At 34.2% G+C, this 18,872-nt stretch overlaps 1 protein-coding gene across 1 annotated transcript; it reads right to left on the bottom strand.

Moving 5' to 3' along the window:
* Window positions 1-4,463: 4,463 nt before the first annotated feature.
* On the bottom strand, window positions 4,464-6,485 carry LOC137727935 (extensin-like). Its single transcript, XM_068466802.1, has 2 exons — window positions 5,080-6,485; window positions 4,464-4,781 (listed from the first exon to the last, which is right to left on the bottom strand). Exon 1 carries the CDS (start codon window positions 6,440-6,442, stop codon window positions 5,108-5,110), a length of 1,335 nt encoding a protein of 444 aa, XP_068322903.1. The 5' UTR covers window positions 6,443-6,485; the 3' UTR covers window positions 4,464-4,781; window positions 5,080-5,107.
* Between the last annotated feature and the right edge of the window lie 12,387 nt (window positions 6,486-18,872).

The raw sequence follows: 18,872 nt of genomic DNA, 5'->3' as shown, positions 1-18,872 counted from the left end.
TAACACAAAGATTAAGAATTAGTATTGCACTCCTATGATTAAAAGAATCCAAATTCTAGTAGTGATTACAAGCAATGGTTAAGGAGAGAGTATCAGTAAAAAAAATTCAAGAGTAAGAATGAATACTCATAACTAACTATTAGATCTAAAAACTCTATTATACATATAGACTCATTACAGAACTACGCGGTGGGATTGAGTTTAATTATTTTCCAAATATTAATCTTAGATGTTTACATCTTATGATTCCATTCAATGAAAATCCTTTGACTTTGTAACTAGTTAATATAATAAACATCCGGCTGTAAGTGGCTAATGAATATTTCTTCTCTAATTCCCATGAGTGACAACATGTATTAGGACGGCTTAGGTTTTCTTTCCTTTTAAAAAGATCAGTTGGTGGTTTCATTACGGTCGTTCATCTTTCGGGGGTAAGAAAGACGTCTCACAATGATATTTCAACCTTCTCTTGATCACTATCGTGTAATTTGTTAGTAACAAGAATCAAGCTCGTGAGGTATCTGGAATGCAAGTTTGTGATTTATTCCCGACCACCGGCCACGATTTATTAAAATGGATTAGATAAGTTTAATTTGTGTACTTCGTCATCCAGTGTTTCCGATTTCATGTCTTCTTCCTTGTTGTCCGGGTGAATAACCACGTCACCCACTTAAGTTGTAGTTTTTTTTTTTTTCTTGTACTTCATCAAATTCGTCCACTTATTTTGTTTGTTTCTACTGCAAATTCAACCATTGACTTGTATCACAAGAAAATTTTAACGTAAAAAAAATTGATATAAAAACTGAAATTTGGTCCCCCCATTCCAACTGGCAATTTCCACGTGAGGTGGCGAGAACATCGGGCATGCAAGAACACATGGTTGGTTGCCGACAATTTTTACTACAGTCCGTCGCGATTGACAGCCAACCAAAGCATCGACCACCAACAAAGATAAAATATGCAGAGCAAAGAATTATGGGGACGACAAAGTAAATGATGAAAATGTCCTACGCTTACTTTGTACATGATGAATTTTAATTTATATATATCCTGTCCCTTCTTTAGAGTAGATTTTCATCAATCTCTTGCCATTTAAAGCAAAATGGTTTTCTTTCTTTATCTTTAATTTATTCAAAAGGAAAAATAAAGTTGATTGGAGAGATATAAGAAAAGTGTGTAGGACAGTCAAATTACGTGTACAATTTGAACGTTCTTGCGAAGCAGAGCCTCTTCGTATTCTAATACAGTGTTAAAGCTACCCCAGTTAAGCAATCTTGATGAACTAATTTCGATGAAACAATGTTCATTATAATCTGGATGAAACAATTTAATCAAATTTTGAAAAATAATTCATAGCACTCTTTATCATGGTTGGTTTAAGCAATTGAAATGTCAATAGTTTTCTGGTATTTCATAATCTGACCTTTTCAGTGTTCCCCACGCAAATCTACTAACATCCATCAGCTTTGAAAAATTGGCGAAAATTATAGTTGAACTGAATCTGGCTGGAATGTTGGCCATGATGCAGTTTTGCTCTGATTTTTTTTAAATTTTTATTTTTATTATAAAAGAAGAATTATGTTTCCTTCATATATCTCAATCGTAACATCGCCTACATTCCGGCCAGATTCAGCTCAACTTTCATAATTCATGAACTGTATTTCTTGTGCCAAATCAAATCATTAATCTCTTCACAAAAACAGTAAACAAAACAAAATTATAAATCTTGAGTCTTACAGATGGATACACGTGTTTACGTACCATGGTAATGTAATCAGATCAGAGACGCATATAAAATTAACCGACACTAATTACGATAACCTTGATGTGATCGAGTCAAAATCAGAATTAGCTACCTAATCTACATGTCCATGATGGGTCATAACGAAATGGTTTAAGTTCATTAATTGCAACTATGTTGAATACGACAGTTATAATAGAAAAGCCGAGTCCTTTAAATAAAGTAGTTAAATTTTTGTTAAACTCAAGGGAATAGTGTCAAAAAAACTATTTTAACTACTTAGTTCATCTTTTCATTTTTAACAGCATTTTCTATTTAACAAACTTTAAATAATAGGAATTGTTATTAGCACTCAAAACATATCATTTGCCACTCCAAACTTCCTATAATTAGAAAGAAAAATACAATTATCAGGAGTGTAGAATGAGATTTTTTTAGTGCTAATAACAATTCCCTAAATAATTTACTAATTATTATCAATTCAAATTCAACCCGCTCATTTTTTTAAAATCGTTATCTCCCTTGTTGGAGAACAATTCAGAAAATAAATAAAATAACAGAAACTGAAATACTAATTCTTTATTAACGAAATATACTTGTAATACATAATGATATTACAGAAATAAATACAGGAATTTAAATTGATACTAACTTGATTGAATTACAGATAGAGGCTAGAGCAAAAGTTATGTCATTCGAACAGTATTTCCGTCCCACTCTTGTGCTTGTGGTTCTATGACGTCTGCTCGACCAGGATACAACTATCTAATTCTACAACCCGCATTGCATTATAGAATTCTGGTGAACTACTTTGTGTGTTTACTCTCTGTAAGGTTTTGTATGGGAGAGATAGGAAAAATAAAAGGATGAAGTACGATGGAACTGAGACTCCAATTATATAGATTATTTCATACCTCTTCAAATACCTTTTGGATGTATCTGAAGTTACACAACTCTTTCCAAATAGTTGTGTCTATTAATCAAAACTTTTTTAATTAATTTTAATTAAAAACTTAATTCAAAATTAAAATTAATGATAAGATTAATTTTAATTCTTAGGCCCCCAAGGCCTTTGTCTTGATTAATTAATATTAACATTATATTAATATTATGGTATAATCATTAAGCCTAATTCACACAATTAGTGACCCAAACCTCAATCCTCATTCCAAATGGTCCAACACCTAATCGCTAATAAAGGTGACTAACTTAATATAAGGACCTCAAGTTCCCTTGAGTTCCCTTGAGTTCCCTGATGTGGGAGTAAAGGCGCTCAAAACTCCAACACTACGTACTCACTTTGCATGACAGTCAATCCATAACTTGAAACCCTACACACAATCATAATTCATGACCACCGTTGCATCCACTGGAAGGTTTGTCCACTCATTTGCGTATAAACCAAACTCTGTTTGAATTTTAGAATGAGCGACGTAATTGTCTTTCCTCTTCACTTACTCACTCCACCATGTTATGATTTCATGAAATTGTTAACTACAAGTTTGTTCGGTTGCATTAGTTTAAAGGACAAGTGTCAACTTATTTTATAGTCAACTTTCCACACTAAGAATACATAACTAAAATCCAAAATCCATAAATTTGAGAGAGACCTACAGTGTCTTGATAAAAAAGAAAAAAGAAAAAGACTTTGGATAACATAAAGAAAAGAAAGAGCTCTGTCGTCGCTTAAAATACTAATCTCAAACCCTAGCGTTGTTGAGATACCTATTTAGGTTAAAACTTAAAACGTTGCTTCTAGTAATAACTTATTTGGAAAAAAAATATTGCTCTCAGATGATTATAAAATGATAGTCAATCAGCAATGACCTAGTGAGTTAGACTTGTTGTGGTTCATTGTAGAATTTGAACAATCTTTCTACTAATGGAGAGATTTTTCAATGTGACCGTCATACGGGGTGGTATATCACGTGTCGTTATATAAATGATGAGATATGTGTGTTAAAAAGCTAATAACATAAAAAATAAAATTTCTCACAATTTACATAGAAACACGTGGTATACCACCCGTATTCCCGTCACAACTAAAAATTTCTCCTACTAGTGAGAATTTTTTGGAGTTTCGATAATCCTTTTGATTTTTTATCCACGATGGTCTACTGGAAGACAATTGTACATATAGTGTAGTGAACTAAGTTTTATCAATAAGATTACCACTTTAACTTTTTTCCCAGCAACGGATAAATAATAGACAACATTAACTCTTGGAAAAAGTATTTGACATTTATGTTGAAAAAGTAATCACAAATTTAAGCCATGAAATATGGAAAACAAATTGAAAAAAAATAGATCACTTAATTGAATTAAATAATACAATACTAAGATGATTTGACAAAATAGATCACTTAGTAGGCATTCAAACAATTCATAGTCTTCTCTATTTTGTGTTTATGAAATATTAAGAATAAGAATTTGCAAATAGTTTTTCTTCTTTCTCATCCTTTGATTTGTTAACACCGCTTGCATATATTATTACCAGGAAGTTTAGAGTGATGTTAAGGACGATGATGCCACATAATTATACCACATTATTACCATATAATGTAAGCAAGTTAATCAATATTAAATGAGATAAAACTAATTAATTGACGTGACATGTATACATTACTTGTGAGAATAAATGGTACACCAATGTGGTATACATGGTTTCTATAACATTATTTGGAAATTTAATTAAAAGAGTAAAATAAGAAATTAAGTAAAATTTGGGGAATGTATTTATTTTATTATTATGATGATCACCTCGATCTCCATTGGAAGGTCGAAACAAACAACATACATATACCATTTCTTTGGAGAAACAGGAAATAAAATACACGAAACATGAGTGCCCTACAACTGTCTAATATTACAAGGAAAGGAAAATATGAACCTCTATCGGATATCGCATATATAAAACACGTTACATCAATAGCTGTGTGGAGATTCGTTTTTTCTTTCTCTTCTTCTTTGTGTGGTGATAAGGTGTGCTGTTCGACTTCAACAGTCCCTTTCTTTATTCTGACCTTTCTTCTTCCCTTACCTGCAAAGACATATTATTGTTATTTGTTAGGTCTTTGTCATTGGTCTATTTGTTACACACGACTACTGAATATCAAGAAAAAGAAATATTAATTGAGTAATTAACGATATGTTGGAAATACATTAAGCATATGCCAATAAGGATTATTAGCCAAAAAAGGAAATAAACACAAGTCAATAAGAATTTATAGGAAAATGTTATTTTGTCATAGTGTGCATTTGGTTGTATAGTGATTTCCAAATTGACAACAGTAGTACTAACTAACTAATGAATGATAACATAAAATGGAGAAGCTTACCAGCTTGATGCAATTAAGCTTTCAATATCTAGTAGTGGTGAGGAGGTGGGGGTGAGGAATAGATGTAACCGTGTGGTGGGTGAACTGCTGGAGGAGTTGGTGGCTTGTAAGGTTTCTTAGGTGGTGGTGGTGGTGAGTAAACTGGTGGTGGAGGAGACTTATAGACTGGAGGGGGTGGTGGGGGAGATTTGTAGTGGTAAGGTTTCTTGGGTGGAGATGGTGTGGGAACTGGAGGAGGTGGTGGTGGTGGAGACTTGTAGTGGTAAGGCTTCTTGGGCGGTGGTGGTGGTGGTGGAGACTTGTAGTGGTAAGGCTTCTTGGGTGGTAGCGGTGGTGGTGGTGACTTGTAATGGTAAGGCTTCTTGGGTGGTAGCGGTGGCGGTGGTGACTTGTAGTGGTAGGGGTGCTTAGGTGGTGAGTATTTAGGAGGAGTAGGAGAAGGTGGTGGCGGGGACTTGTAGTGGTAAGGCTTCTTAGGTGGAGGTGGTGGTGACTTGTAGTGGTAGGGGTGCTTAGGTGGTGAGTATTTAGGGGGAGTAGGAGAAGGAGGTGGTGGGGACTTGTAATGGTAAGGCTTCTTGGGTGGTAGCGGTGGCGGTGGCGACTTGTAGTGGTAGGGGTGCTTAGGTGGTGAGTATTTAGGAGGAGTAGGAGAAGGTGGTGGTGGGGACTTGTAGTGGTAAGGCTTCTTAGGTGGAGGTGGTGAGTGAACAGGGTAATAAGGCTTCTTGTGTGGTGGCGGTGGTGGTGGGGATTTGTAATGGTAGGGCTTCTTTGGTGGTGGGGATGAGTGCACTGGTGGGGGAGGAGACTTGTAATGGTAGGGCTTCTTTGGTGGTGGTGGAGGAGACTTGTAATGGTAAGGTTTCTTGGGTGGTGGTGGTGGAGATTTGTAGTGGTAAGGCTCCTTGGGTGGTGGTGGTGAGTGAACTGGAGGAGGAGGTGGTGGGGGAGATTTGTAGTGGTAGGGCTTCTTGGGTGGTGGTGGTGGAGACTTGTAGTGGTAAGGCTCCTTAGGTGGGGGTGGTGAGTGCGCTGGAGGAGGAGGTGGTGGTGGGGATTTGTAGTGGTAAGGCTTTGGTGATGGTGGTGGTGACTTGGGGTGGTAGGGATGCTTAGGTGGTGAGTACACAGGAGGTGGTGGTGACTTAGGGTGGTAGGGATGCTTAGGTGGTGAGTAGTGCACTGGAGGAGAAGGAGAAGGAGGCGGTGGTGACTTGTAATGGTAGGGAGGAGAGGCCGGTGGTGGTGGAGATGTGTAAGGGTAGTTGGCTGAAGTTTCTGAAGGCAATGTGAGAGAGACTATTGCCACTAGGAGAGTGACCACAAGAGAGGTCACTTGTGAAGGCACCATTTTTCCCATCCTTCGTTAAGAAGGGGTTTTTTTGGTTTTCTGCCTCTGAAGCTAAGCCTCCTCACCCTTTATATAGCCTTGGTCTTTACCCTTCACCATGGTACTCATGCCAAATTTCACTTGTCATTATGAATTATCTTAGTAAAAAACATGATTACTGTAAAAATAATGCTAATGGGGCCAGACTATTTAAATAGATTATCAATTAATGTTTGGACCAATGAGGCCTTTGACCGAATTTTGTTAATTTATGCCCTTGTCCTTTTTATTTTTATTTTTATATCTTGTTTCATGGAATAGAAGGTTCATTGTAAACATAGATAACAATAAATACATAGATATGATTTTTACACTCTATTACTGCGCAGTAAAAGATTGTAAAAATTTCTGAAAATATTAAAAAATAAAAATAAACAAGAGCTTGTAAAAATCATTAACCATTTCCCTGAGCGTATCACCTAAAGGGCTAAGGGTGTGACCATTTTTACTTTAATAAGGCTTAGTTTCATGCAATAAGAGTACGTAACAGAAAGGTTAGCATGCAAGAGATCCAACTTTATTTCTAGGTTAATAATTTAAGCAGGATGTCCTCCCTGGATTTGTTATCAAATATTTGTCATGATCGACATCTTTGAAAAATGTGTCTAGTTGCCTAACTTTCTATTATTCTTCCCGTACGTAGGGACCAGCCGGCTGCGCGATTCTCTCTCTCACTCTCTCTCTCATAACCCAAACTTTACTACGTAGTCTGTCACATTCACACTTTGCATAGCTTTTAACTAATTTACTCGAATATCTAACTCTGAAGGTTTAAGATACAAATATTAAGTGCCCATTTGCCTTAATAATACAGTTTTTTTTATTAATTATTCATTTCCAAATATGAATAATCTTTCATCATGCAGTGAATGCTGACTGACTAGATTTGTCGCACTAGTTGTTCCAGACAATAACAACACATTAAGAAGGAAAAAAGAATGAAAGTAAATAAATTTAAGATGCTTAAATGTATAATTAAACATGTTTAACTGGACTTAAATCACATTATTCTGATCACCGCAATAACGAGAAAAAGCTCCCCAAGTCTAAACTGGACAATGAATAAACAAATCCGCTTTACTTCAATCAACATGCAAGGTGAGCTGTTCAGATAATATTAATTATTTTTTTGTCCCATCATCTGTAGTCAATTATTTTCCAAACAGATCTAGGTCCTCGTACAAATGCACAACCTTTAATTTGATGAATGACAGGTACGAAGAATTTTTTAATGTAATAATCACCCTATGACATGCGATGTAAATAACTTATTCATTCATCCATATAATAATGTATAAAATGTAACACATGATCGTCACAATACAAAAACCACTATTACCATAAGAACGGCACAAACTAATAATTTTTTCTTGGGGTTTTTTTTATATGGATCCAAAGTAATTAAAAATTGGACCTATTTCAAAAGGCAGTCTATAAAATTGGACCTATTTCAAATTTCCCTTTTTTCTTTCACCTTTTCTTTTAGTTTCTTTTATCCTAAAAATTTTTGATTTTCAACATTTGATATATGAACTTTTTTTCATACCAGAATGATACATAAAGTTATAATTTTGGGACATTTTAATACATCCGTTAAGGCTGTTGATAAATTTGTCGTTAACTGATGACTTGATAACCAAGTGAACAATGACTGAACGCCACGTACATATTAAAATAATAATAATAATAAAATAATAAAACTAAAAAAATTTAAAAAAAATAAAATTTTTGGGCGTCTTCTCCCTCACCCCTTCCGACCCCACTCCCTTCTCTCCTTTGCACCCGCTCTTCCCCCCGGCCCTCTGTCGATCGGTGTTTCTGCCGTTTGCCAATCATCTCGTTCGACACCGAATTTCCGTGGTTTCTCCACAACTCCCCCAGAGGCGCTTCCGAGGGCCTCCGTTACCAAGATCTCGCCTTTAACGTCGATTCTCTCAAACTCATCCAACTGGGCATCACCGTGTTCGACGACCGCGGCAACGTCCGCGGCACCTAGGAGTTCAACTTTCGGGGTTTTGACGAGGAAACCGACCCCCATGTTCCAGAATCCATCGCCCTCCTCCAAGCGAATGGTTTGGATCTCGAGAAATTTGGGAAGTTCAGCATCGATTCGGATATTTTTGTGGAGGGTTTCGTTGAGATTTTAAGGGCAGCTCGTATGGGTGAGCTTCCACGGCCTCTACGACTCGGCCTATGTAATGAAGCAGGTGACGAGGAAGACCATCCTCAGCTCCCCCACTGAGTTCGCAAAGATGGCAGGTTGTTTGTTCGAGAGGGTCTACGACTTGAAGTTTATGGCCAAGTACTGCCCGGGCCTATTTGGGGGCGAAATTGGGCTCGAAAGGATGGCAACAATCCTCGGAGTGCAGCGTTGGGTGGAGTCGAAGAGGGAGGGGGAAGGGTGGGTGCAGACGAGAGAAGGGAGGGGGGTCGGAAGGGGTGAGGGAGACGACGCCCAAATTTTTATTTATTTTTTAAATTTTTTTAGTTTTTATTATTTTATAATATTCAAGTGGCGTCCAATTATTGTTCACGTGAATGCCATGTTATCCGTTAACGAAAAATTTAACAGCAATCTTAACAGATGTATGAAAGTGTTCTAAAATTATAACTTTATGTACCACATTGGAATAAAAAAAAAAATTTGTATCAAGTATTGAAAACTAAGAAATTTTAGAGTAGTAAACTGACATTAACGCTTTTTTTTATGTCTTTTAGCTGCTAGTACACCATGCTTTTCTGTTGTGGGGGTTATATGGTGTATTTACACCAAAAGTTGATGCCAAATAGAAAAATGTCTGAAATAATGAAAATACAAATTCATAATTACTCGTCAATATTTGATCGACGTGCAATAATTATTTAACCAATATATTGCAGTTAATACATTTTAATATTTTAGCAATTGTGATATGTTAATCCTCGTTGAATCAAATTTCTCAAATCAATATGAACAACTAATTAACGTCGATCAAACCCAACACGTATATCTTTTACAATCATAATTTGAGTGATCCTTTGGCACGTACTTGTCAATGTGATTTTGGTCAAAATCTTTGTTATCCACATCTTTTAGGTGCAAATAGGAGTGTTAGGTGAAGACTGAATTTAGCTACGTACTTCCTTTTTAGCACACAGATATCCCTCGAAGAACAAAATTTTGCTTTTGACTGTTTGTCAAGGTTTCTCTGTATAAAACAAAAGGAAAGGGTAACCATGCAGTACATTTACGAATTCAAAATGCCTATTGAACGTTCTTATGACGATTATTGTGTATGAATTTTTAAACAAAAATTTGACGTGTATGATTTAAAAATTCGTAAAAGATTTTCGTTGTAAGTTTTGAAGAGCATAGGTGCATGCAAGATGCAACTAAGGTCTGCAGAACAGAACATGAAGGGAAGGTTCTCAACCAGTTATACTTTTGTTTTAGTTTAATATCACCTAATTAAAGTGAAATTAACCCTTTTCATTTGGAAACCCTTGGAAATATGACGGTCAGCTTTCATGTTGTAGCTTTCAGGGTAGCTAGCTGGACTGTTAAAAATGGGTTAAATTAAAACGTTTTTGGTCGCTGTGTGTATTTCTAAAATTTATTTTGGTCATTGTGTTTTATTTTCTGTCAATTTGGTCACTGTGTTATCACAAGTCAACCACTAAAAAAATGCATGTGACAGTTACGTGTAGGGGCAAAGATGTATTTTCACTTCTTTGTGTGAAATGAACCAAATTAGCTAGAGTTTTTAGGCTAGTGCGAAATTGAGGTGAAAATACATAGTTGCCCCTGCACTTGCATGTCATGTGTGTTTTTTTTAACGTTTGATTGAGAAGGACTAGGATTGCTAACTTGTGATAACACAATAACTAAATTAGCAGAAAATAAAATACAGTGACCAAAATAAATTTTAAACATAAACATAATGACCAAAAAAGTTTTTAACTGTTCAAAAACTTGCAATGTGGTCACACCAATCTAAAATAATAAATATTTTTGGCTCCTAATGATCTTTTTGAATCACTACTATGTCTCTCATATCTTGACAAAGCATCTATATAAATATATAAAATTCCAATTATAATGGGAGTAAGTAAGATTTAGAAAACCAAAAGTAGAGGCGTACTGGAATTTCCAAAGAAAAAATAAAAATTGAGCTGGACAGGTTAGTTGGCATGTGATTTGAGACAAACCTAAATCTAGAAGCTTGTAAGAATGGAAGGAGGTGGAGAGCTGAGTTGAGTACTAAGAAAGTGCAGTAGCATTTTGGTTTTGTTTTTTATTTTATTTTTGGTCTAAACTCTACAGATATTAATTCTTAAAAAATTTGAGTGTGAACATGAAGCAAAATTGGTCAATTTTGCAGCACATTTTCGCTAAAAGTTTATTTCCTGAACAATATACATTTGCACCGTTGTAGTTGGTCCTGTATTAAATTTATTTTGTTTCCCATACTTCCTTAATTTCTTTGTACTTCCCTTGTTTTCTTCTAGTATGTTTTTGTTTGCCAAGTTGCTGTAGAATTTATTTACCTTAATTTGGTTTTTTCCTTCTATCTTTATTTGGGGTCGGAAAATGCTACTTGGCTGTAAGGCCGAGAAGAAATGTGAAAACAAAACTTCCAAGAAAAGTATAGTGTTTTCTTTTTCGTTGCGGGTCTTCTGGTTCCAGTTTTTTACTGTTCTCCCTGCTCCAGCACTTCTCCTTGAAGTTCTAAGGTTTTAGTTTTCCTCTTCGTCTTCATATATTCTGTGAAAAGTCTTCCCCATTATAAGGCCCTTTAAAGGGATCATCATATGTTCTATTATATTTCCTAGGAGTTCTAATCCATTTTGTAACGTACGGATGTTGAGATTCTGTAGATACAGAGCCAATTTTAATAAACTTATATTAAAGTTCTTATACATAAAAGACCATTTTAGTACAAAAATACCCGAATTTGGGGGAGGAAGATTGTCGTCGCTGTGAGGTTCACTACTCTACCGCTTGAGAAAATAAATTTAATCATCCTATTTTTAACAAATTTTGTGTTTAGAATGTGGTAGAGCAATTAGGTTAGATTAATGTACCCAAATCAGCGGCTTCATAAAATCCATTAGGTTTAGGGTTGGGGTATTTCCTGATGTTTAGAATATATAGTGTAATATATATAATGCAGTATGATCATGCAAGTCTTTTTATTTTATTTCATCTTCGGACAAGAAACAATATTATCTCCAAGTCACCGACGTGAAGGGGAAAGCATGGAAATCAAATTTTCCTGATAGATTATACTTACAGTCTCTGAAAAATTGTACGATACTAGTTTTAGTAAACTGCATGAGCCATCCATGGCATCCAAAGTCAAGAGAAAGCCAAGTTGTTAGACGAAGTCCCAAAACACAATTAATAGATTTATATTTTAGCCATATCCCTATCCGGCCCATGCAATGGTGGAGCCAGTATGGAATCATTGATTGTCCTTGATCTCAATAACTTTAAAAACCTCATGTATATTTGTATATATATTGTATTTGACCGTTATAAACAACTAATGGAAACTAAATTACAACATTCTCCTCTTACTTATTCTATTTTCTTCTATCATTTTTGTTTTTATTTTCTCTCTTCTTATATGATATACTTTAGTTGAAAAGCATTGAGAATTCTCAACATTACTTCACAGAATCCTATATCACTCTCGACAAGCCTCTACAAATTATCGTAGTTGTCGACATATGTTAGCATATACTTTTGACATTGTTGACAAGAATTGACAAATATCTATTAAGTGTTCGACGAAATGGTCCAATAAAACTTTTTTTTCAGTTGATATTACGATCTCATTATTTGAAAATTTTGTTTATGCCATTGGGTCGTCTCTTGGGCAGCTGTCCAACACAAACCAAACTTTATTAATGTGAGAGAGGGACTTCCACAAAATTTCAAATGTGATGGATGCGTTGATGGCATATTAAACAAAAGAGAAAATATAGATGTTGATTCTTACGTGCAACGCGTGATTTTTCATTGTTGTAATTTACAAAAAAGGAAACTTCATTCTAATTTTTTTTTTTATAAAAATAGCTTTTAAATTAAAAACATGAGTAAGATTAAAATCTAATTTTAATCTCTTGATACATTAATTATTTTATTTATTAATTATATTTTGATGTTTTAATTATTTCTCTTTTTCTTCCTAATTTTGATGTATTAATTATATTTTATTATAATTTTCATTTTCATAAATTCAAATATTTAATGAGAGACATTGAATAAACTACACATTAATTAATTTGAGGTAATAACACTTCAAAGGACTATAATTAATATATAATCTAATACCAGATTTTTATTAAATTTCAGTTTTTTTTATTTTTTTTTTATAAGAATTAAAGTTAAAAACCCCTTTATAAAACGACAAATTTGCTACAAATTTCAGATGTAGCAAATTTAACATATTTTTTTGGTAAGTTAATACGGATACCAACGTTTCAGCTAATCTAAAACACTGCAAGACTATAAGATCTATATATTTTTTTAGGACTACGGTCTAATGGTATTCTTCTTCACTTGTAAGTGAGAGATCTTAGGTTTGATTCTCGCCAAATGTGAATTTGAACCACTTTATTGTTAGCCCATTATGAGGCTTAGCCCACCCATTCTCTTTAGTGTAGATAATATCGTTTGTTTTAAAAAAAAAAAATGTGTTGTATGAGAATAAGATTTTTGAGATCTCAATATGTTGCCCTCCATAAATGTAATGGACATAGAGAAAAAGATGAGTGAGTCATTTCTTGTTGAGACAAATCAAAGTATAGCATACATACAAGAGCTTTTTTGTTTATGTGTTTGATGAGTTAATTATATATACGTGACACCGACTATTTAATTTTGACATAATTATAGTTATTTTTATTTAATTGGAGTGTCTGATCAACTCATAAATATAAGAGTGATTCAATTCTGTGCCGTTGAGATGCCATCGGGATTCAGTCGAGATACAGTCGGGAGGAAGTTGAGTGGTCTTTGTGGATGCCATCGAGATCCAACGTTGAGACATAGAATAGAACAACAGTTCATCTTTTAAGTTAGTGGTATTTAAGGAAAAGAGGGCTAATAGAGATTATAATTTTGGAGCAATTGTTGGGTTTGTAGTAAGGCTAACAGAGCCAATTTCCTAAATATAAAGACAATACATATTGTTTATGTCCTGAACAACTAATTGTGGCCGTTCCATTAAGAACGATATTGAGATTGCAATTCATCATACAAGGAACAATAAGTTTTTTTTTCTTTCCATTTTTTATGGCAAAGTGACGTTTTATTGTAGTTTTAGAAAACAATTATACTTATACATTCTAATGCTAGTTTGATTCTTATTGATCGTCCTCTTCCCTAACAAACTAATAACTTAATTCATTAATATTATTGTTTGTTAAAAAAAAAAAAAAAAAAAAAACACAGTTCTCCTTGCATCTTTCTCCTTTTTATCAATGCATGCATCTCGCTCTTACTTTTATAGTTCAATCATCTCTCTCTTACTCTCTTTTTGGATTACAAAAATGTTAAATGTTGAGCATATTTCAAACAAGTTGGGCAGATGCTTTGAGATGCCATGAAAAGATTGAAAACTTAATGAGTTGATGTAATTGACACGCTGCATACAGTGCCTCATGGGTTATTCTGGAATCTACCCCTCTTACCCTTCAAGACGACGAGATCAGTCAGGGACAGGGCGGCCCAGGCCCAGTGCGGGCAGGATGACCGTTTGGGATTCAAAAAAATTAGAGGCATCAAAATTATTAGTGTAACATATTTATATAAGTTTTCATAAGAGTATAAATTTATAAAATTTAGTTTAATGATAAAGAAATTTAATTAGAACTAGTGATTTTGTTGTTTGACATTAATGAGGAGATCTTGGGTTCAAAACACCATGTGTGCTTATTTAAATTCCAATTTTTACAAAAAAAAATTCATAACTGTATAAATTTATAAAATTTGGCTAAATGATCAGAAGTTTAATTAGAAGCAATGCTTTTTATATTTAAAATTAATGAGAGATCCTAAGTTGTTATGTGCATGTTTATTTATTTTTCAATGTTTACGAATTTTTGTTTAGTTGTTAATTTATTTTTAATTACTAGCTAGTAATTATGTGGGTTGCTATTTCTAAACATTCCTTCCAATTCAAGTCTAATCTTCAATAAAAGGTAATGTGCAGACTAAATTTTTAAACCAAATTTGCAAATCATATGACGTGTCATCAAAATGTTACTAAATTTTTAAACCAAATTTGCAAATCATATGACGTATCATCAAAATGTTTAATTTGGTGCCCATTCATTACTTATACATATCCTTAAAGACTCGAAAATATCATTATTTTTTTAGTCTTATATTGATGAGGTTAGTAAATAAGAAAAAACACCTCACAATTTATACAAAAACACGTTAAACGTTCAGATGGAAGACAAAACTCATAATCTATCTACTTGTGAGCTTAAAGTTTTTTGGTTTTCATCTCTCGATATAAAATAAATTAGTATTTTCATATTTTTAAATTAATATGTTTGAAATGCTTTTTTAAATATAATTTTATTAATATTTTACGTGTAATTTTTTTATATGAAATAACGGCACATTTTTTTTACATCGCTCTGAACCTATCTCTGGACCGGATCTGATTTAGGGAGTGCATGCATGGACAAAGTATATCCGAACTTGGACATAATTAAAGGGACTTTTTCAAAGCACTTTTGTTCTGATTCAAGGAGTGGGACCCTCGGTACATGAATGCTTTCGATCTTTGTTTCCGTAGTGAACGACAACTCACATTTCAAAACTCACATACTATGTAATCTCTAATCGAAATAACTAAATATAGTTTCGTTCATAATTATAATCAAATAAAAAATTATTTTTTAATAAGCAGTATCAGATTATATTCATATACCATCTCAAACTATACATAACCCTCTCAATAATTTATTAGTTATTATTTTATACTTAAATTAATTAATTAATTTAAAGGTTCTTTAGATATAGGCCTATACAACTCATAATTTTTAGATTAAAACCCACCTATCTTTAAACATCCAATATAAACCCAAAATTCAAATATATTGCCACATTAGAAATTAAATGACCTATTACTTTAGATAATTTACAACATATGCCACAACCCTTCTAACGTTTTCTCACACACAAACCTCCAATTTTGGCTTCAATCATGCCCACAAAATATGGGCATTAAATTCTAATTACTCCTCTTGACGTTTTTTTAGTTTAGATTTTGTAGATAAACCATTACATAACAGTATTATTATGGTGTGTGACATAATTTACCTATATTTATATGTAATATATAGGTAAATTAATATTGTAGGTAAATTAATTTGCATGTATTAGTGTCACATCTCGGCCCGGGGCGGATCACTTCCCGGACCCGCTCCACCACCATAGCACGATATTGTCTGCTTTGGGCTTACCGTTCCTTCACGGTTTTGTTTTTGGGAACTCACGAGCAAATTCTCAGTGGGTCACCCATCCTGGGAGTGCTCTAGCCCCCTTCTCGCTTAACTTCAGAGTTCCTACGAAACTCAAAGCCAGTGAGCTCCCAAAAGGCCTCGTGCTAGATAGGGATGAGAATATACATATAAGGATCACTCTCCTGGGTGATGTGGGATGTCACAATCCACCCCCCTTAGGGGCCCGACGTCCTCGTCGGCACACACGTGACCAGGGTTAGGCTCTGATACCATATTGTCACATCCCGGCCCGGGACGGATCACTTTCCGGGCCCGCTCCACTACCGTAGCACGATATTGTCCACTTTAGGCTTACCATTCCCTCACGGTTTTGTTTTTGGGAACTCACGAGCAACTTCTCAGTGGGTCACCCATCATGGGATTGCTCTAGCCCCCTTCTCGCTTAACTTCGGAGTTCCTACGGAACCCGAAGCTAGTGAGCTCCCAAAAGGCCTCGTGCTAGGTAGGGATGAGAATATACATTTAAGGATCACTCCCATGGACGATGTGGGATGTTACAATTAGTACATATGTTAGGCTTGGATAAAAAATAAAAAAAAAAGTACATATGTTAGGCACATTTTATTGTTACCATATGTATGTCTGTGTAAAGTAATTTACCTATATCTATATGTAAAATATAGGTCATTAACTTTGAATAAAACAACATTTCTGCATGTTGTAGATAAATGATTTTATATGTATTAATATATATAAGGCACATTTTATTATTATTACTATTATTATTATTATTATTATTATTATTATTATTATTATTATTATTATTATTATTATTATTATTATGAGGCAAATAACATTTCTTTATGTTGTAGGTAAATTATTCTCCATATATTAGCACAACTATTAGGCACATTTAGTGATTTCCCACATATTTGTTAAATTACATCATATATATTGTGATCGAATCACAGTATGAATATTAATGCTTATTTCTATTTCAAGAATCATTAATCCACCTTTAATCCATATACAATTAATCGTATAGGTCAAAAATGTAATTAAGGGTATATTTGGCATTCAAAAAATGTACAAGGGTGAAGTCAAGCATTGTTAATGAATTTGCTTGTGTGGAGCTTAGTCAATGGGTTTTAATCAAGTAAAAAAATTATGTCGGGTTTTATGTAATGAAAACAGAGTTTCAGGGGCTAAAGTCATATTTTCAGTTAATTTAATCAAACTATTGTTGGATGTTTTGTTGGATATTTTCAAATCTAGTCATTAAATTTAAATTAATTATTGTAAGGTCATCTCCAACTAGAAGAGCTAGACATAGCCCCGTCTAGAATTATAGTCCTACAAAAAAATATTTTTAAATGAATAGTGTCAGGCCATACTCATATACTATCTCCAATTGAATTAGCTAAAACATAGCCTCCTTAATAATTTATTAGTTTTAAGTTTATACTTTAATTTATTGGTTAATTTAATTATACTATCATTGGATGTGTCCAAATCTAGTCATTGAATCTATAGAATTATAGCCCAGCCATCGGTTGCAGATGAGTTTTTGGGTAAATCGTGTCATTTTTTGGGTTTTAGACATTTAGCCCTCTCCATTGCAGATGGCATAACCGAGAAGTTGGCCCCTCAAAAAGGGGCTAAGAAAAGGGCACCAGCCAAATAATGGCATGGTGGGCTCTATAAAATTATAACCCAGACATTGGTTGGAGATGAGTTTTTGAACAAATTAGACTATTTTTTGACTTTTGGACCTTTAGCCTTTCCATAGAAGATGGCCTAAGCATTGGCTAGCTCATCGAGTTATTACACAATGATATCGGGGATGGAAGTCAGCCGAAGTCACATATAACAAAGTCAAGAATATTACATGATACACAATGAACGAAAGTCGTAAAGATAAATGTATAGCATAGATCAAGATTCATAGACATTGAGACATTGAATCTTTAATTAAAGATTCAATTACTAGAGATCCAACAGTCATAGATCTGGATCCACTCTAAACAAACTTAACAAACCACTCTCCATTTACCCGTCTCCCTTTTATCTATCTCCAATCTCATGGTTAACCTTGCAATAAGTACCTACCAAATAAGGACTATAGTTCTGGGCGGCTGGGCCACATAGAAGAAGAAACACCAACGACGACTTGGAATTAAACCAAACCAAATCCATGGTCTATCTAATCCAGAACTTTCTCCTTGCACTTGCAGCTACAACTTAATGCTCTGGTCCCTTGACAAGTTGTGGGGCAATTTACACTTTAGTACAATGTGTGTGTACAATTACCCCCTTCATTTTTCTTTTTTCCACAACTACTCTATATTTCGATAACAGTCACATTGCCAAAAAATTGCTTAGACATTTTTTATAAACTCAATATCCTTTTTTCCCTAAACTACCTTTTCCCCTCCACTTTCTCTTCCAGCTCCAAAATGATAATAGAAACAGAAAAAGGAGTAATGGCACCAAATGAAACCCTCCAGCCCACATTGCATGTAATGTAAGTGATGATACCACTCAAACTTGTTCTCCAACCAAACCCTAGCTCATTCCAACCAAACCCTAGCTCATTTTTTTACCACAGACTAGAGTGTGTGTAAAACTAATGCTAAGGAAAAAGTATCCTTTTGCAAAACAATGCCGAATGTTGTGCCAATTTAATGGTGATTGAAAACCAATTCATTGCCCACTTCTAGTTTTCTATTTATTTTGGGTCTAGTGACCGAACAAACATAACCTTTAACGTCAGGGAAATTCTTCGTTGTCTTCATGCTATATCGTCTTTTCTTTGCTTAGAACTTGTTTGGGATTGGTTCTGGAAAAAGGTAAATGCGTTTTCTATTGTGCTTGGCAGGAAAAAAAGAAAAAGAAAAAAACTTTCTTTTGATTCATCTAAGCTCTTTTCAAA

The sequence above is a fragment of the Pyrus communis genome, chromosome 3, assembly GCF_963583255.1.
Source record: "Pyrus communis chromosome 3, drPyrComm1.1, whole genome shotgun sequence".
NCBI lineage: Eukaryota > Viridiplantae > Streptophyta > Magnoliopsida > Rosales > Rosaceae > Pyrus > Pyrus communis.
The sequence above is the reverse complement of the archived record's forward strand: the minus strand, read 5'-3'. Positions and strand labels throughout refer to the sequence as shown.

Coding starts and splice junctions, on each gene's coding strand:
- LOC137727935 (XM_068466802.1), bottom strand. CDS start 6,442: ATGGGAAAAATGGTGCCTTCACAAGTGACCTCTCTTGTGGTCACTCTC.